This window comes from Culex pipiens, unplaced genomic scaffold (genome assembly GCF_016801865.2).
Source record: "Culex pipiens pallens isolate TS unplaced genomic scaffold, TS_CPP_V2 Cpp_Un0034, whole genome shotgun sequence".
Classification (NCBI taxonomy): domain Eukaryota; kingdom Metazoa; phylum Arthropoda; class Insecta; order Diptera; family Culicidae; genus Culex; species Culex pipiens.
This window is the reverse complement of record NW_026292851.1, coordinates 41765-62280: the sequence shown is the minus strand read 5'-3', so window position 1 is coordinate 62280 and position 20516 is coordinate 41765. Positions and strand designations below refer to the sequence as shown.

Below are 20516 nucleotides of genomic sequence, written 5' to 3'. Positions count from 1 at the left end.
CCACGTTAAATGTCGGACTTTTTTAAAAGAGCTGATCATGTTTGAAAGAACGAAAAAACTCACAAAAGATAACGAAAATCAAAAATAGGCTGCTAAAAAAATTTTTTTAGAAGGTCGACTATTTTTAACCCTCTTCTTTATGTAAACTAATGTCAAAAACATAAACAATGACTTTTATATCCCGCCGTTTGACTTGTGGGTTGGGGTCATCCCGCCAAACAAATCCTAGTAAACTTGGGGTTGCGATGGGAAAAATCATGTCAAATATTTTCGGTTTGTTGTTTTGGACAGAGTTTGCGAAAACTTTCTTCGAAAAAGATTCTAGAAATCCCTCTCGATTAAAATTGTGGCATTGGGATATCGGCGAATCATTTCCTCTCCTGAACACAGAACACGAAGGAACTGCTCAGTTTGAGAAACTGACTTGGCTGCCGAAGACACGCGACCAGCGGAAAGTAGCGGAGCGGAACGGAAGGGGTGCTACTGATCAAGAAAGTGATCAACGTTATTCACGATGAGCCGGTGGCAAGCTTGTGTACATTTTAGCCTTGGAAAACATGGAACTGGTTGTCCATTCACGATTTTTCTGAGAATTTGAACTATGTCCCAAGAAGACCAACGCCATGTAGTAAACCCTGATAGTGAAAGCGCGTCAAGCTCCATCAAGACACAAGAAAAACCTCGAGAAAAACTCTTTTAGATTAACAAAAATCATGGCAATACAAATAAAATCCTTTACCTAAAAAGAAACATCTGTTTTTTTGTTGTTGACGATTTTTCAGTAATTATAAAAAACTTTATTCATAAATAATCTTTAAGAATCGCATAATTCCAATCATTTTCTTTTCTTGAGTGAAAATTTCTTCAATTCGGCTTGAATAGGGGGATGGCGTCGCTATTTTTAGACCACATTTTCCACTTTTTCTCATCGAAACCGACTACTTTATCGACTTTATTTTGCTGGGCGAGATAGGACGCCGTCTATTTTTAGACGATGACTCAGCACTTTTACACTCTTGCGCTTAAAAAAACCAGGTGGCAGCACGATGTAACGCCACGTCCCTATTAACTAATCTACGGCAGTTAGCAAATCCGTAACGGCCATCCTTTCGGTACCTTTAGCGTGATCACGGGCAGTTGACATGCTTACGTTTATAAAGCCGATTCGAAGGTTTCAGTGTTTTGTAAATATTAGACCCCCGTCCAACGTTGGCCAAACACGTATGTTTTAGGACAAACTCCTGATTCGAGGGCTGTGTTTCAGCTGAGTGGTTCTGGTGACCTAGCTGACAGGATAACGTTTCCCTGTGCAGTTCCACGCGTTCCATTGTGGTCAAACACGTAGATGATCTTCCGATAAGCCGTGTTGGACTTATCGTTATACACTCGAGCTAAATTTTCAGTAGAAATGCCGCAATCGAACCATTAGTTCGTCCAGTTCCTTAATCTGAAAATAAAAATCCGTCCAAAACAATAAACTGAAAATATCTGACATGATTTTTCCCATCGCAACCCCAAGTTTACTAGGATTTGTTTGGCGGGATGACCCCAACCCACAAGTCAAACGGCGGGATATAAAAGTCATTGTTTATGTTTTTGACATCAGTTTACATAAAGACTACAACCAACCCCCGCCACTAGATGGGCTTCGATCTTAAAATATCGCAAAAAATATGTTTTTCAACCATTTTTTGATCATTAAAAAGCATTGGAAAGAAGAACTCTTAAATTTTAAGAAAATTGACTGTTTGGAAGTTTGACTTGTTTTGTGTGACTTTGCCAATGTTTTTAAAAATGTAATTTTTGTAGGGGTCAACTTTGGCTGTGTGTTTACTATCATTTCCTATATTTTAAGTAAAAAGAAGTAAGCAGTATTTTTTGTGATGTCCCAGACTATGTCTTTACGCATTTTTTACAACTTAAATGATAATGGTACCTATCTAGAGCAGTTCACAAGCAAAAAAAATAAAAAGTGACTGTAAAAACATAAAATAAATAGAAAGGCAAAAAAAAATGATAGGAGGTTGTAGAAAAGGCCAAATGCTACCAAAAATTAAGATAAACTAAACAAGATAAACGTAAATTAAAATACTAAAAATAAAACAAGAAAAACATTAAACAAGAGAAGTAAAGTTTATCGTGGAACAAAAGTTGCTCAAAATTACTTCCTAAACAAGGAAAAAACAAAAAAAAAATCCCAAAAAAATTTGAGCAGTATTTGAGGGATAGAGTATCATGGATTTTTGATAAAGTTGATAAATCATGACATAAATAATAAATTTTTGCCATTTTGCCACACGACTTCACTTTTTTTTTTTTAGTAAGTTTAAACTAAACACAATTATCAGAAGTTCAGCATCACTTCTAATGTGTTGATATGTGTCTTCAGCTGACCAACTATCAAATATATTTGAAAACTTTCTCAAAAAAAAAAATCAAACTTTGCAGATAGTTGAGGTGTACGGACCATTTTGATGGGCTGAATTTTGGATTAATCTTCCATTTTTTTTTGTAATTTCTTGAATTCTATGTTTGATTCAATCAATAAAAATGATTTTATATATATTTTCAAGTGGGAAAGATCGAAACATGTAATTACGATTATCTAGTTTTGTTATTTATCTTAAATTAAAAAATGAAACAAAAAGGAAAAGCAATTAAATATAAACTTTACGGCTGTCCAACATCGTTTTTAAGCGCTCTCAATCTGGTACCAAAACCGTTGTACAGACAGCAGCCTATCGACTTGTTGGACGCCTGCCAGCAATTAATATTGCTGAACCAAGCGGTCCCGCCAAGCGTATACGTGTGTGTGTTTGTGGTAGTAGTAGGGGAGAGTGGGGAGACTTGATCCCCGGGGACACTTGATCCCAAGCCTGTATCTCGTCAGCATGTGGGTAAAACAATTAGCATTGTTCTAGAAAGTTGTGCGAAATTGACTAAAACTCATTTTAGAAAAAAAAGAAAAAAATTAAAAAATGTTTAGATTGAGTTACACACATTTTTCTAAAAAGTGCTGCAAAAAACTTCCAAGAGATCTTTTTTCTTTGTTTTGATAAGTATAGAAAACACTCAAAAATTATTAAAAAAAATATTTTTTATACATGAATTGTTTGATAAACATATCAACTTCAAAACCCTTACGCATTTGACGTTAAATTTATCGTCATACTATTTTTACAATCAATTGTTTAAAAAAGTGCGTTTAGGGAGACTTGATCCCTGCATTTTTACAGTCACTGGAATCAGCCTCAAGATTAAAAAATTGGGCTGGGTTTTCGTACATAGTTTCCTTTAGTATAGTTGTACATAACTTACTGCAGTTTGAACCATTTTTCAAAAGTTTTGTAAACAAAAATTACCAGCTTTTGTAAACATGCTCAATTTAGGTCTAAAAAAGAAAATTTTAAGTTTTTAAATATTTTGCATGCTAAACTTGTTATATTTTGAACACAAACGTACAGGTTTAATGTGAAATTGCTGTAACTTATAGAAAATTAAAAGTTTGGATGAATAAAAAACATTTTGCTTAAGATTTCTTCAAAATGTTGAAAGGGGGATCAAATTACCCCCAACATTTTGAAAATGCCGGTTTAAAATATGTTTTTAAAACGCTTGGCATGATTCGAAGAGTTTATCTGATGAAATACCCTTATCAGCCAAACATAGTTGAATGTTTAAGCTTTCAATTCATGCAAAAAGTTCATAGTTTTGTGAAAAATTGACAGAGTTATGTGCGATACAAAAAAAGGGGATCAAGTCTCCCCACTCTCCCCTACACTGTAGGGACATACTACACTGTTTTTACTTGGTTGAAAGACAGTCCAAACATCTGTAAACCAGAATGGAACGACTGAACATTGGCATCAGGCAAAGTTGAATGGTGATTCTGCTAGATTTCAATGTTAGATTTGCTCAATAATCGTTTGAGATATAATATCACTATATGATTTAAGAAAGCTAAATTTGATTTACCTTGTTTAAAATGAAACAAGTGTTGCTTGATTTATAGCAACAAAATTAATTACATTTATGTTCAAACGTATACTAAACAATTAAATGGATCAGGTTTGGAACAAATGTTCACCCCAGCCACAACAAATGCAACGTCAACTACACAGCCAGCCAGTTTTTGCACCACTTTTTTTTGCTTACGTTTTCTTCTCTAGTAGTGCATAAACCGTAAAGTAAAAACAATGACACATGCCTACTTAGCGGCTTCTTCTGCGTTTTATTTTTGGTTTGCCTTTCATGCTCTCATCTCATCATTCAACGAAACTGCTGTACCCAAGCTGTACCTTCTTCACTCATGGTATATGCCTAAAACAACTGCCGCCGCCACAACCACTCACACCTTGCCCGCTCGCCGCAAACTGCCAAAAGCAAAAACTTTTTCCGACGGTGTTTCAAAATACGTTTCTTCAAAAATAAGTTTGATTTTTTTTTATATTGGAGTATTTCTTTAAAAATTAAAAAAAAATGATATTTTGAAACACCGCTCGCACCATTCCACCCTCACCCCCCACTGCCACTTGCCGCCGCCCGCCGCCGCGCCGCAATCACACCAAATGATTTGCCCTTTTCTTTTCCTACGATAATCTGACTGACATTAGTTTGTACAGCATCAACCGGTGAAATATGAACTGTTCCCGCTGTCGCCCGTGTCCCGGCACCGGCTCGGGATGGTCCAGCGCAAGACGCTGGTGCTGGACCTGGACGAGACGCTGATCCACTCGCACCACGACGCGATGCCCCGCAACACGGTCAAGCCCGGCACGCCGCACGACTTTACCGTCAAGGTCACGATCGACCGGCACCCGGTGCGGTTCTTCGTGCACAAGCGGCCCCACGTCGACTACTTCCTGGATATTGTGAGTGTACACACAGGGCTAGGAAGAATTAAACACGAGACCAACAGAAAAATCTACTCCACTTTTAGGTGTCCCAGTGGTACGACCTGGTCGTGTTCACCGCCAGCATGGAGATTTACGGCGCCGCAGTCGCCGATAAGCTGGACAACGGGCGGAACATCCTGAAGCGACGCTACTACCGGCAGCACTGTACGCCCGACTTTGGCTCGTACACCAAGGACCTGTCGGCGATATGTGGCGACCTGAACAGAGTGAGTAGAAAGCATATCCGCCCTTCCGCCTCAATTGTTTGTATTACCAAAACATGCAAGAATTCCAATTTTCATCCAAATCGGACCATTCTCTCAGTTTGGTACCACTGCAAAGTTTCGCTTTTATCACGATTTTTATGAAAAAAGCCTTCCATTTTCGGGTATCGCAAAGCGTAGAATTTCGATCCAAGACTCGTTTTAAAGAAATGGAACATAATCATTTTTCTGTAAAAAATATTTGTTCAAAAGATGGAATCAACACTAATATTTTAAAAGGGCAACATATTCAATATCAATACCATTTTGAAAAAGATGTCTTGATTCAAAAAAATTCAAAATATCTTTTGAAGCGATCAGAAAATTTTACAAATGTTTTATTGGAAATTGAACCATTACTTGCTAAGATATTAGCATTGGAAAATGAGGGGATGTTTGGATGAGACTTTAAAAACTTTAATTTTCCTGTTTGTTTTTCTTTTATCCTCTGTATCTCAGCAGAGGTACAATCTCCAATGTTTCTTACACAAAATTTTAAGAATGTTCTAAACTTTTAGAAAGAAAAAAAAATAAATAAATAACATACAACATGGGCAGTTGTCCCACCATCCTCAGAAATTTGTTCTAAAATTTGTCAGTGGGTGTCCAAAAACGACGATATTTCCAAAACGCTTATATTATTGCCCCACCTTCCTTGAGGATTTGGGCACGCTTGTGGTCAAGAGAACTTTTTTTTTTAATCGTACGTATTTTTTCTGAAAAGTCCTCATCAATACCTACATCTTAGCAGAAGACACTTCGACACCTCTTCTCGGTGGTCGGAAACGCAAATTTAGCAGAAATAATTCATTTCCGCTTCAGGGATGCATTTTCGAGCCTCGGTGTCTTATTTGTTAAGAATGAAATTCTACATCTTTTGATCAAATCGATATTAGGGTGGCCCAACAATTTCTCATGTTTTCAAAAACTTTCTTCGCTCCTTTATGATATAGAGGTATACTTTCTTGGGAAGTATTGTAGTACTAGCCATTTAAAACAACTTTTTCTAAGACACCAAATCTCTATCTCTTTATCTGTTCATTCTACAGCATTTTATATGAAAACCATTAAGGTGGTCCATCATCCCATATTTAAAAAAAAAATACTAAGAAAAGTCGGTTTGCTAAACGTAGCGAAATAATAATGTGATAATGTTCATATTATAACAAATAAAATAGATCTTTTTTATTTTCTAATTCATTTGAGCCACCCTTATCAGATATCATATCCTCAGCTGCTTTAATTATTGAAACAGGTTTTTTATTTGCAATTTGTTTTAAATGATCTCTTTTTCTTTTCAAGCGAATTGAAAAAATAATATTTTATCAAAGTATATGAATATGAACAACCCAAGAACATCTAAGATCACCCTAGTTGCCATAAAAAAAACGGGTTCAATCACGTTTGCCCACAAACCAAACTTACCTGCATTTGAGCTCATGTAAATTTTCTCATATAGCTTGGTACAAATTTTCATAAAATGACCATTTTTAAATCGTAGTAAAGTAACTTGGGTTTAAGAAAAACCCCTTTTGAGATGTTATATTCATATTAAAGTTTAGAAGTAAAGTAAAGAAGTTTTAAGCTTTCAGATGCACCGCGGAGCCAATTTTACAAAAGATACAAACATTTGAAAAAGGCATATTAAAAACCCTTAAAAACGTTGTAACTTTTTACCAAAATGAGACTTCGTTCACGTTTCAAAAGACGTGTTTTTTTATGCTCTAAATGTGTCCCGAAGACACCAAAATTTCCAAAAATAATCCAAATAAAGATACGCAATAAAAACACTTTTTTGATGGACCACCCTAGTGCTTTTCATATAAAATGCTTTAGAATGAACAGATAAAGAGATGGAACTTTGGTGTCTTCGACAAAGTTGTTTGAAATGGCTAGTACACCATATTCTTTTTTTAAGTCACCTTTTTTTAAACGATTCTCGATTTACGCAACTTTTTTTAAGTCATGGCTTAAAATGAGAATGTCCATGACTTAAATTGAGAATATGACTTAAATTAAGAATCTTTGGGATTTCGTAATTTGTCGGAGAATTTTCATCATGTATCAATTGTATTTGGTTTAGTTATGTTATTAAAACATTTTAGCATGGTTTTGGAACACCTGGGATGTTCTAGTCCATCCGAAACTTCCGGAAATTTTGTGCAGCAGGCTAACCGAAGAAACAAGTTGAAACTTCAAAATTTTGACAACGGATCCTACCCAGACTGCTTCAGTGAGTGCGGTAGGCTACAGTGCATTGTTGTAACGACTTATTGGGATGATCTGGGACATCCAAGGACTCCCTGGAGTTAAGATCTGAGGGTCTACCGCCGTAACAAGCAAGAGGTTGACGGTTTTTGACCTCGGGACATATCCGCATGGCTTCAGTGAGTACGGTAGACTACTTTGCTGATGTGTTGGGATGTCCTGGGTCATCCAAGGACTCCCTGGAGTTAAGATCTGTGGGTCTACCACCGTAACTAGCAAGAGGTCGACGGATTTTGACCCCGGAATATACCCGCATAGCTTCAGTGAGCATTATATACTACTTTACTGATGTTCTAGGATGTTCTAGGTCATCCAAGGACTCCCTGATGTTAAGATCTGAGGGTCTACCGCCGTAACAAGCAAGAGGTCGACGGAGTTTGACCCCGAAATATACCCGCATAGCTTCAGTGAGCATTATATACTACTTTACTGATGTTCTAGGATGTTCTAGGTCATCCAAGGACTCCCTGATGTTAAGATCTGAGGGTCTACCGCCGTAACAAGCAAGAGGTTGACGGTTTTTGACCTCGGAACATATCCGCATGGCTTCAGTGAGTACGGTAGACTACTTTGCTGATGTGTTGGGATGTCCTGGGTCATCCAAGGACTCCCTGGAGTTAAGATCTGTGGGTCTACCACCGTAACTAGCAAGAGGTCGACGGATTTTGACCCCGGAATATACACGTATAGCTTCAGTGAGTATGGTAGACTACTTTGCTGATGTGTCGGGCTGACTTGAGTCATCCAAGGACTCCCTGGAGTTAAGATCTGAGGGTCTACCGCCGTAATGAGCCAGAGGTCGATGGGTTTTGACCCCGGGACTCACTCGCATAGCTTCAGTGATTATGATAGACTAATTTGCTGATGTGTTGAGATGTTCTGGGTCATCCAAGGACTCCCTGGATTTATGATAGACAACCAGATCTTAACTCCAGGGAGTCCTTGGATGACCCAAGTCAGCCTAACACATCAACAAAGTAGTCTGCCATACTCTCTGAAGCTATGCGGGTATGTCCCGAGGTCAAAATCCGTCGACCTCTTGCTTGTTACGGCGGTAGTCCCACAGATCTTAACACCAGGGAGTCCTTGGACGACCTAGAACATCCTAGAACATCAGTAAAGTAGTCTACCATACTCACTGAAGCTATGCGGGTATATTCCGGGGTCAAACTCCGTCGACCTCTGGCTTGTTACGGTGGTAGACCCACAGATCTTAACTCCAGGGAGTCCTTGGATGACCCAGGACATCCCAACACATCAGCAAAGTAGTCTACCATACTCACTGAAGCTATGCGGATATGTTCCGAGGTCAAAATCTGTCGACCTCTTGCTTGTTACGGCGGTAGACCCACAGATCTTAACTCCAGGGAGTCCTTGGATAACTCAAGATAGCCCAGCAGATCAGCAAAGTAGTCTACAATGCTCACTGAAGCTATGCGGGTATATTCCGGGGTCAAAATCCGTCAACCTCCTGCTTGTTACGGTGGTAGACCCACAGATCTTAACTCCAGGGAGTCCTTGGATGACCCAGGACATCCCAACACATCAGCAAAGTAGTCTACCATACTCACTGAAGCTATGCGGGTATGTTGCGGAGTCAAAAACCGTCGACCTCTTGCTTGTTACGGCGGTAGACCCACAGATCTTAACTCCAGGGAGTCCTTGGATGACCCAGGACATCCCAACACATCAGCAAAGTAGTCTACCATACTCACTGAAGCTATGCGGATATGTTCCGGGGTCAAAATCCGTCGACCTCTTGCTTGTTACGGCGGTAGACCCACAGATCTTAACTCCAGGGAGTCCTTGGATGTCCCAGATCATCCCAATAAGTCGTTACAACAATGCACTGTAGCCTACCGCACTCACTGAAGCAGTCTGGGTAGGATCCGTTGTCAAAATTTTGAAGTTTCAACTTGTTTCTTCGGTTAGCCTGCTGCACAAAATTTCCGGAAGTTTCGGATGGACTAGAACATCCCAGGTGTTCCAAAACCATGCTAAAATGTTTTAATAACATAACTAAACCAAATACAATTGATACATGATGAAAATTCTCCGACAAATTACGAAATCCCAAAGATTCTTAATTTAAGTCATATTCTCAATTTAAGTCATGGACATTCTTTTTTTAAACGATTCTCGAATTAAACACCCCCATTTCGTTGTGTAAATCAAGAATATGGTGTACTACAATTTACCGATTTCGTATGAGTTGGGGGAGAATTATCCATAAATCTTGAATTTAAATAATCACATTGAAAAATTAAAAGGTTGTGTAACTTCGCTAAGAAACGGTTATTTGCTTTATATTCCCATATGCAAGTGACTTAAATTTAATCCCATCCCATTTTTTCGATTCCTCTTCAGATATTCATCATCGACAACTCGCCGGGCGCGTACCGCTGCTTCCCGAACAACGCCATCCCGATCAAGTCCTGGTTCTCAGACCCGATGGACATCTGTTTGCTGTCGCTGCTGCCGCTGCTGGACGCGCTCCGGTTCACCAACGACGTCCGGTCCGTGCTGTCGCGGAATCTGCACCTTCACCGTTTGTGGTAGCAGGTAGGTGGCATCGGTGGTGCGTCCCAGCACATGTCCTACTTCCTTTTGCCGAACTAAGGCACAACCTTCAAAACACAAACAACAAACGAACGAACGCGGAATCGCTGGATCGCCCGACGGGTTAGGTTTATTAGGTTTTTTTTGTTTTCTTTATTCTTTTTTTGGTTCTTACTGCAGAATTTAAGTAACACATTTTTAAGGTGCGCTGTGAGACTTGCGAAAGCTTACAAATATTCATTAATTTTATTTTAAATTCTCTTGTCTAAATGTCGATCGGATGTTGCAAGATCACATTTCAAAAAGAAATCCTAAAACGTAGCGGTTAAAAGAGAAAAAATGAAGAAAAACAAGCAAAAAAAAAGAGTTTGGAGTAGGCATAAATTGTATTACGTACAATACATTTAAGTAACTCAAAGTTATCGAGGTTTTTGACGCATTTTGAGTGATCTTTTCCAGATCTCCGAAGGCGTGCTGCTTCTTTTGTTGGCGCATGAAATTTTCTTTCTTTTATTTAAATTACTTAAACAAAGCTCATGCAATGCGCTGGAAAGTACTCCAAGCATTGTCGTTTATTGTTCCCTGTTTTGGCTAACCGACGGATTGCCGGACTTTGCACACGTTGAGCAAAATGTCAATTCGACATTGTTCGATACGTTTACCTGATTGTTTGTTTTAATAGCTAAGAATGTACACGTTGAAGACAGAATAATTTATATTAAAATATACGGCAAAAGAGAATCATTTTGTGAGTGTGGTAGAAAGAAGCTGAATACTTAAAAACAAAAAAAAAGTGAGTCTTTTTAAGTGAAAAAACGAGTGACACACACACACAAATTTAGTAAACTTAGTACCAACAACAACAAAAATCATAAGGTTACCTCCTGTCAGTACATTTAAGCAAAAATTTAGGAGGATTACACTTTTTTAGAGGTTAAGATATTGCTCTACAAAAACCAACCAACAGAAACACTTTCATCAAACGGATTCGCGCACTCATTAAAACAAATACGAACTCAACGATTGTTGAAATTATCGTAGAACGTTCGCGATCGCGAAGAGCGATTGCTCTAACCAAATAAAATGCACTTAGGGCATCTCCACCTAGGGTGGCCAATCGCTAGAAAAATGGATACCCGTTTAGCCACCCTCGGTGGAGATGCTCTTACACAAACTAAACCTAAAACTAAATAAAAACAAACACCCACACGACTGGTTGTGTCCTCAAAAACAGGCAAGCTTACAAACTCTATTCTTCCTCGTCCTCAATATCTTTATCCTTCCTAGAATCCGGCACCTGCCTCGATCGCGCGCGGGTCACTGATTAGAAGTATTTGTCAATCTGTATTATCTTCTGCTGCTGCGCGACACAGTTTTTGTCCGTTTCTCTCGTTACAATCAATTATTTAAAGAGAGGCTACCAGATAATGTTTTTTTTTGTGTAAACAGTTTGGTTTAAAAACAACAACATCGAGACAGCCAAAAAGTAATAAGTTCCGAAGTAAGATTCTTCCCCGCCTTACTCTTTCCCGCCCGCGGAATTATTTAAGCCCGACTTAAGCGTAAGCAATACTCTAGCTCGCACCATCCTCCTAACCAAATGCATTCACTCTTTTTTGTGTTAAGGCTTGTGTTCAATGTTAGTTTCCTAGTTTTGTTTTCATGCATTCACAAACCTAATTTGGCCTACATTTCCCCCCCAAATCTTCCGCAACCGAGACTAACACTCTTTCCCTTCCCCTTTCGACTTACACTCTGGCGCCATTGACCCCACACTGAGAGGTGATTTTTTGCATAAGACAAATTCTCTTATTAGCGATGTAAGTCGGAAACAAATAAGAAAAGAAAAAAAACATAACTAAATAGCAACCAACCAGAATGGAGACAACAAAACAAACAAAGATTAGCATTTTGGTAAAATTACTTGTAAAACTCTTTGAAAAAAAAAACACAAGCAAATAATCGATAAAAGAAAAGGGGAAACACACACACTATACAAAGAAAGCAAAGCAAAACAATTCTATCTTAATCCAGTACGATAAAAAAAGTAAGCAAAACGAAGACGCAGGTAAAATGATTTATTCGATTTTCTTCACACAAAAGAAAAAAAACAGCAAAGAAAATAAAACCAATTTACAGTATTCTGCTTTGCACTGCTAAGTTTTAAAACACGCATCAAGCAAATGTGTTCATCGCAAATGCAAATGTGTTCATCGCTCGTGTTTGTACCCTACCTGCGAGACTACTCTACCTATACACAGACAATTCTCTCTTAAAATGAATGCAGATGCGGGGTAAAATGGGATTGTTCAACATATTTGAGAGGAAAAAAAACATTATTTTTGTTATAATTTTGAATTAATTGCGGTAAATGTAAAAAAAAATGTGTTTTGATAAACATTACGGTACGAAAATACAATAAAATGATGAAAAATTTCGGATTCTAGGTGACCATCGAAAGTGAATTTTGCTGTGGTGAAATTCATCCACTGACCGTGGTGAAATATTTGTTTGCAAATCCATCTAATTTTTTGGCAAATCGCTCTATCAGTGTTTCTTACTTTTCACGGTTGACAACTTTTTTAGGTTTGATTTTCAGTGGGGTTTGGGAGGGGGTGGGGGGGGGTGTGAGGGAGGCGATGGCGACTCGATATTTGTTGAGTGAATTATTCCACTTCCATTTTTCGTGGAGTTTTGTAATTTTGGTTTGGTTTTATTTTTGCGTATATTTCAGGATTCCGAAGGTGGTTTTGAGGATCAGATCGACTCGAGGCTCGAGCCAACATTCTCAGTGGGACTAAATAAATACTCAAAACTAACAACTTTTACGTCAGTTCTGACGTCAAATTAAATAATAATAGTAATAGTAATTTTATTTGGCAACGATAACCTGTTAGTTAGCATTTTTATCAGAGCAAGGATGGAAATAGTAAATAAATCATTTGAAGCTACTAATAAACAATACCTAATAAAACAGTACTTTTATCATTTTTCTTATTTGTAGAGAAAAACAATCAGTAGAATCAGTTGTGTTGTAAGGGTTTAATTTTTTATTTCGGAAAAATAATTAATTATATTGCTCCATTCAATTCAATTGATCATAAACATTTACCGTCATCTGGGGCGAATCGGGACTACAGTCTCAATAGGGAACAGCAGTGTTTATAGCATTTAATGGTTTTAAATTTGGAAATGGATGTACACATTTTGTTAGTCTGAGTCTGTTCTAACCGAAATTAACCAGAAATATCAAAATATTGTGTTCCTACATGGTCAAAACTGCTGTCCCAACCCAAGTAACATTTTTTGCCAAGAGTTCTACAAGAGCTCTTCAAAATAGCTACAGCATAGCAGTTTGGACCGCGGTAGGATAAAATTATCTTCAAAACTTCTTCAGGAGTTTGGAAGAGTACTTGAAGAGAGTTTTATCCTACCGCGGTCCAAACTGCTATGCTGTAGTGTGTGTAAACGACGTGTAAAAGGGGTGTCAAACTAAAAAGTGACCCCGTTCCCTTATACCGTATCCCAGAATATTCAAGACCTCACAACCCTATTAAAAGTTATGAGCACTTAAATGCCAATTAAACCAGTATGAGAGGATATGGAAGATCTGACAACTCTGTCAGAATTAAGACGAAAACGTTACTTAATCAACCACCCTTCCTCTCATTGATATAGTGATTCCAACCCCCCTAGAGGTCATAATAAAAATAAGTGATGAGTAAGAAAAGCAGACTGCATACAGACTTTTTGTCCGCCGTGGCGAAACAGATTGAGGTTATGCTATTTAATAGCATTTTTTAACTGTTTGTAATTTTAGATAGTCAAGTCAGATCATAAATTTTTTTAATCCACAAGAAAGGTCATACATCGATATATTGAAAACTAATTATTGGAAAGCAACTGGACGCGCCTAAAATGTATTTTAAAACGCTTTTTGTTTGTTGAAATCATCATAAGCGGTATACGCACTTCGGAAGGAATCGGTCAAGAAAAATTTCAAATGGGCAACAGCGGCAGAGTAAGCAAGCCAGAGAGGGTGAAGAAAAGCCCCAAGAAATCGTTCCATCTCCTTTGTTCTGCTGTTCGTAAAGCTGTTTCTTGACCCCTTTCCTTCCCATCTCCATACTAGCGTCTTTCTTTTAAATTTCTAGATGGTTTAATAGTTTAAAACTAGTTAAGGAATGGATTTCTTTTTTTGCATGTCCTTTAAAAACACTTAAACTTAAAATCGCTCCTCCTGATACAATTTTTTCAGTTCAACTACAATCGAGAATCCAGTTTTTGCGAATATTTCAGGATTCAGGGACTATCGAGATATTAAAAGTGCAACATGGAGTTAAACTTTCTGTCAAGCTGCTGTGAATTCTTGACGCAAAATTTGAGATTTTTGACCCCCCCCCCCCCCCCTTTGGTAACAAATCGTAACAGATTAGCGATCCCCCCTACCCCCCCTGTTACTTTTTTAACGCAATTGTAATTGCATTTTTTTATGAATTCTTGTATGAAAATTTTGCGTTACAATTTTTCAGCACACCCCCCTCCCCCAATTTTCGTAACAGACACCGACACACCCTTTCCCCCTAACTACGTTACGTAATAAAAGAACGCTCCCTATGTACCGATATTATACCGGCTCACATCCCAACAATACAGAACAAAACAATGCCGATAAGGCATTGCAAACATCGTGCACTTTCGCAGCGCCGAGCACCATTCCAAACTAGAAGCTTACGAAGGAAGGTGAGTGTTTGTTTTCATACCTAAAATTACAGTTTAATAGGGCGAATCTGCGATTGTAAACAAGCAGTCTATCCCCCTCTTACTTCACGTGAACTGTCACTTGAGCAAAAGGGATAGACTGCTTGTTTACAAATGCAGATTCGTGAAAAACAACGTTCTCTTATGTCCGAAAGTTGTACTGCCGTTCCCGTGTTCGCCATATGTGTCCCTAATCGCCCCACTTAGCAGTTTATCACCCTTATTTGTGATTCTCTTGTTATACAACAGGTTTTCATCCAGCAGCACGCTCCAAGCAACACACTCAAAATCGCGCCCGCGACGCGCTCCAGCAGCGACCGATCGACCCCAAGGACGATCACAAACGCGCTCGCCCCGCGTCACATTTTCGACTACCATCTCTAGCTGCAACGAGGACAACATTTGATCGATCGAAGATCGCCCCAAGATCCATTAGCACGACAACAAACGCGCCCCGTCAAGTTTCATCGATCGAAGATCGCCCTCAAGAACCAGCAGCACGCCCCGCGCTTCACAAACAGTCCTTCGCTCCCAAGAACACCCGCGCTCCAGCAACGTCGATTCGCGACAGCCGCTCGCAATCCAGCTGCAACGAGGACAACATTTGATCGATCGAAGATCGCCCCAAGATCCATTAGCACGACAACAAACGCGCCCCGTCAAGTTTCATCGATCGAAGATCGCCCTCAAGAACCAGCAGCACGCCCCGCGCTTCACAAACGGTCGTTCGCCCCTAAGAACACCCGCGCTCCAGCAACGTCGATTCCCCAAGAACACCCGCGCTCCAGCAACGTCGATTCGGGACAGCCGCTCGCAATCCAGCTGCTACGAAGACAACATTTGATCGATCGAAGTTTGCCCCAAGATCCACTAGCACGACTACAAACGCGCCCGCCCCGCGCCCCGTCAAGTTTCATCGATCGAAGATCGCCCTCGAGAACCACCAGCACGCCCCCAAGAATCCCCGCGCTCCAGCCGCTCGCCATCTGCACCACATCTTCGATTTCCATCTCCAGCTGTGATTGAAGGTGATTAAGCTTAAACCTAAGAAACATACAAAACTATGCATTATTGTACTGCCGTTGGTGGTCCGTCTGGGATTGAACCCAGACCTTACTTGGGTTAAGAGGCTACCACGCTAACCACTAAACCACCGAACCTGGCTATGCGGGACAATTATGCGTAGATAGCATACATTTTGCCTTGTTCGCAACTTTGTCACAAACTGTCAAACACGAAAAAGTTTGTTTGCAGTAGTTTAATAGCTCCTTCACAAAATGAACTTTGAGTTTATTGTTGACGTGGTTTATGGATAATCCCCTGGGTGTCCTTCAGTTAACCTTTCAAAGCTGTATTTATTACACAAACACGAGTTATGTAGGTCTTCCCGTTTTATGTATTTATTTTGATTATGTCTCTGGTGTAGCTGTGTGTGTGTGTGTAGTGGCAGAAACCCCATTTGGAAATAAATATATGTGAAAAACACAAATATAAGCAAGAGACGGTTAAACTTCGGCTAGTCTCGCCGTCGAGGGCCCTCGCAAATGCTAAAAAGCAGGGTATAAAACGGCATCCCAACGCCTCTCTCTCTTGTCTCTCTTTCTCTGATTGGCTTGGTTTTCACGCTGGCGAGAGGGGAAGAGAGAGAGGGTCGGAAAGTAGGGGGTGAACACATTTGAAACTACCAGATATGGCTTCATCTTGCAACGTTGTCATGACATTGTGTTGTGGACGAAATTTATAACTTTCCTTCGTTAGTAATAATTCCCAAATTTGATTGGATTGATAGACAAATATGATGACGTCATCTCTGCTTGGGACGTAAGATTCAAGTATCTAGAATGTCACTCGCAACATTTTCTTTATCAGTTTCCAAAACCATGTCTTTTGATATACAACAGTTATATAGGCTATATGTAAGCCTATATAACTGTTGCGTTGCAAACATCATCTCAGCTTGGGACGTAAGATTCAAGCATCTAGAATGTTACGCGCAACATTTTCATGATCAGTTTCAAAAATCATGAATTTTTGATACCCATAATCCCCCAGAGAGAAACTTTCCCCGGGGCACTTTTGCAGACATCATCTCTGTTTGGGACGTAAGATTGAAGTACTACACACATTTTACACCGAGGAGACGTTCGAGCTCTGATGAGAGAGTACAAGCTGGCCTACGGCAATTTTATTGAGCTCGATAAGAACAGCTTCTTTCGAATCCAAAGTTCAAAAGTTCTCGAACTACGACCAAGGGGTTTCCAGCATCAAGGATTACTTACTAGTCTGAATGGAATCTGTGAAATTCAAGAACGACTGGAAGAAATTCACAGAACATCCACGTCACACTTTCGGCATCCACTTCACACTTTGGGCAATGGCGATCGAGACTGTTGATTTTGAGCAATGTCTCCACACTCCAGCTGATTTGCTACATTTCTTCCCCGTTCGGGAGACAAACCACGAGCGAGCTCTGATGAGAGATTACAAGTTGGCCCAGAACGTTAACAACGCCTACGGCAATTTTATTGAGCTCGATAAGAACAGCTTCTTTCGAACCCAAAGTTCAAAAGTTCTCGAACTACGACCAAGGGGTTTCCAGCATCAAGGATTACTTACTAGTCTGAATGGAATCTGTGAAATTCAAGAACGACTGGAAGAAATTCACAGAACATCCACGTCACACTTTCGGCATCCACTTCACACTTTGGGCAATGGCGATCGAGACTGTTGATTTTGAGCAATGTCTCCACACTCCAGCTGATTTGCTACATTTCTTCCCCGTTCGGGAGACAAACCACGAGCGAGCTCTGATGAGAGATTACAAGTTGGCCCAGAACGTTAACAACGCCTACGGCAATTTTATTGAGCTCGATAAGAACAGCTTCTTTCGAACCCAAAGTTCAAAAGTTCTCGAACTACGACCAAGGGGTTTCCAGCATCAAGGATTACTGACTAGTCTGAGTGGAATTATCCAACTCTTCCTCAGAGTCCAACGTGGGCCATATGTCCTTCTGTTGGCGATCTCCTATCGGCTCAACATGGTATATTGGACTGTGTGTGTTTAAAAAAAAATCTACGGATTTCAACGCACTTTCTGTTACCTAAGGATAGATTGTACTCAAAAATCCGCTCTGATACAACAAAATTTCCAGATTCTACCACATATTTTTCTGCGCGATTTTTTGAAATTAACAAAATTGTATAAACGATTTTTTTTTTCAATATTTAACAACTATACAGGACTGATGTTTTTTTTTCAAAAATCATTTTTTAGATGGAAAAGCTTATGGAACACGTACGTCGCCGTCGTCCGACGCAGGAAGTTGCCTACCACGCCCTCTACTGTTACTATGTGATGGGACATTCCAAGGCGGAAGTTGCGGCGGCTTACGGGAAAAGCATCACCACGATCAAGAACTGGATTGTGAAATACGAGAACAATGGTGGAATGAGTGCCGCTGAAAAGCGACGAACGTTCCGTTGTTTCAAGGAGGAGGAGAGATGCTGGATTGTCGACTTGTACAAAAAGGAACCTGTCCTTTTCCTCGACGAGGCCAAGTGTAGATTTGAGCAGCGTTTCGGAAAATCCATCAGCCTGTCAACGATTTCACGCATTCTCCACGAAGCAGGTTATACCTGGAAGGTGCTGGAGAGGAGGGCGATTCAGGTCAAGGTGAAGGAGATTGCCTTCTACCACGATGAAATGTCGGCCTTCCATTGGGACTTACATATGCTATGCTTTAGTGACGAAATCTCGGTGGATAATCGGGGCGTCTTGCGCACGAAGGGTTACGGGCCGATCGGCAAGAAAATCGTTTACCGCGGTGAGTTTACCCGGCAAGCTCGTGTTTCTCTGCTTGCGTTCTTGGGTGAGGAAGGAATAGTAGATACATTCTACACCGAGGATACGTTCGACCGCACGAAATTTTTCTTCTTCTGCAAAAAGCTTGCACTAAGTGACAAGGTCGAACCTTACCCGGGCAGAAATAGTGTTTGGATCATGGACGGGGCGCGTATCCACCTGGATGCAAACCTGGTTAATTACCTGCGTCACCTTGGGCTAAAGGTAGTATTTCTGCCCGGCTATGCGCCTTTCTATTCACCGATCGAATTTGTGTTTGGGTTCGTGAAGAAAATGTTGATCAGAGTGCATCAGGAAAACGTCAAGTCCATCCTCACCGAAGTCGCCACAGTCCTGCAAAAGTTCTCGAACTACAACTGCACGGCGCTTTTCGCAAAGTGCGGATATCTTTGCGGTGGCATTTTTGATCCAGCTCGAGGTCTTGGCAAAATTACGCCAGCGTGATATTTTCTTTTTTTTGTTTGATTTTTTTTCAATACAACACAAACACAGTTATTGTTTACAGTACACATCACCACACTTACAACTCATCAACACACTTAAAACACATCATAAATACAAACATGTAAATATGGTATTACATTTATAAGACTGAACTGCATTAAAATACTATGTCAAAAACGAAATATTAGTTTATTTTATGTTATCGCATCAATACTACAAGAAAAACTCAAATTTTCCACTTCTCAAAAGTCACAACCCTAATGTCCTTGCAGGTATCTCGTTTTACTGTCTAATTATGTCTCAGAATGGTTGAAATGTCCATCGTTGAACGACTCACTGGTTTGTTTAACCATCTCCCACCATGGTGACCGCATCGTACACACCTTCGTTAGTCTGGCTTCTTTGTATATTTACCCTTGAAAAATCACGTGCAGCTCCGTCAGAAAAATGTCCGGCTTCGCTACCTGTTTGACCGTCCTTACCATCATCAAATATGGCGAATAAACATGGTTGATAAACTGTCCTGTTCCACCTTAAAAATTATGGTGTTTTTGTCCCCCCCTTGGATCTACATTCATGATCAGTTTCAAAAACCATGAATGTAGATACCCATATTCCCTCAAATTGTATTTTACCCGGGGCACTTTTGCAGACATCATCTCTGTTTGGGACGTAAGATTCTAGTACTTCAGTCACATTTTACACCGAGTGCGACCGCAAGATTTGTTTGTTTCTTCTGCAAAAAGCTTGCACTATGTCAGAAGGTCGAACCTTATCCGGGCAGAAATAGTGTTTGGATAATTAATTACCTGCGGCACTTTGGGCTAAAGGTAGTATTTCTGCCCGGCTATGCGCCTTTCTATTCTCCGATCTACTTTGTCTTTGGGTTCGTGAAGAAAATGTTGATAAGGCTCCGGGGCACTTTTGCATCATCTCAACTTGGGACGTAAGATTCAAGTATCTAGAATGTTACGCGCAACATTTTCATGATCAGTTTCAAAAACCATGAACGTTGATACCCATATTCTGCAAAAAAGCTTGCACTATGTAAGAAGGTCGAACCTTATCCGGGCAGAAATAGTGTTTGGATCATTAATTACCTGCGGCACTTTGGGCTAAAGGTAGTATTTCTGCCCGGCTATGCGCCTTTCTATTCTCCGATCTACTTTGTCTTTGGGTTCGTGAAGAAAATGTTGATAAGGCTCCGGGGCACTTTTGCATCATCTCAACTTGGGACGTAAGATTCAAGTATCTAGAATGTTACGCGCAACATTTTCATGATCAGTTTCAAAAACCATGAACGTTGATACCCATATTCCCTCAAATTTATGTCCCCTCGAGAGAAACTTTACCCGGGCATAGACATCATCTCTGCTTGGGACGTAAGATTGAAGTACTTCACCGAGGAGACGTTCGTGAAGAAAATCAGGAAAACGTCAAGTCCATCCTCACAAAAGTTGCCTC

General features: G+C 40.0%; 1 protein-coding gene across 4 annotated transcripts; it reads left to right on the top strand.

The window, feature by feature from the left end:
- The first annotated feature begins 4618 nt into the window (after positions 1 to 4618).
- LOC120431473 (CTD nuclear envelope phosphatase 1 homolog) lies at positions 4619 to 19234 on the top strand. Of its 4 annotated transcripts, XM_052711491.1 has the most exons (4): positions 4619 to 4871; positions 4940 to 5122; positions 9794 to 9988; positions 18021 to 19234. In XM_052711491.1, the coding sequence occupies exons 1-3, from the start codon at positions 4683 to 4685 to the stop codon at positions 9983 to 9985; spliced, it is 564 nt and encodes a 187-aa protein (XP_052567451.1). In that variant the 5' UTR covers positions 4619 to 4682; the 3' UTR covers positions 9986 to 9988; positions 18021 to 19234. The 4 variants fall into 4 exon arrangements, with proteins under 4 accessions (XP_052567451.1, XP_039452521.2, XP_039452527.1 ...); XM_039596587.2 differs by lacking the exon at positions 18021 to 19234 and having other exon boundaries at positions 9794 to 10726; XM_039596593.2 differs by lacking the exons at positions 4619 to 4871; positions 4940 to 5122; positions 9794 to 9988 and adding an exon at positions 12104 to 15774.
- The last annotated feature ends 1282 nt before the right edge of the window (positions 19235 to 20516 follow it).

What these genes read in the sequence shown, in the direction of transcription:
- LOC120431473 (XM_039596592.2), top strand. Translation starts at nt 17,371, where the DNA reads ATGGAATCTGTGAAATTCAAGAACGACTGGAAGAAATTCACAGAACAT. An exon ending in TCTCCTATCGGCTCAACATG is followed by an intron (nt 17,788 to 18,020) that starts GTATATTGGACT and finishes ATCATTTTTTAG; the next exon opens with ATGGAAAAGCTTATGGAACA.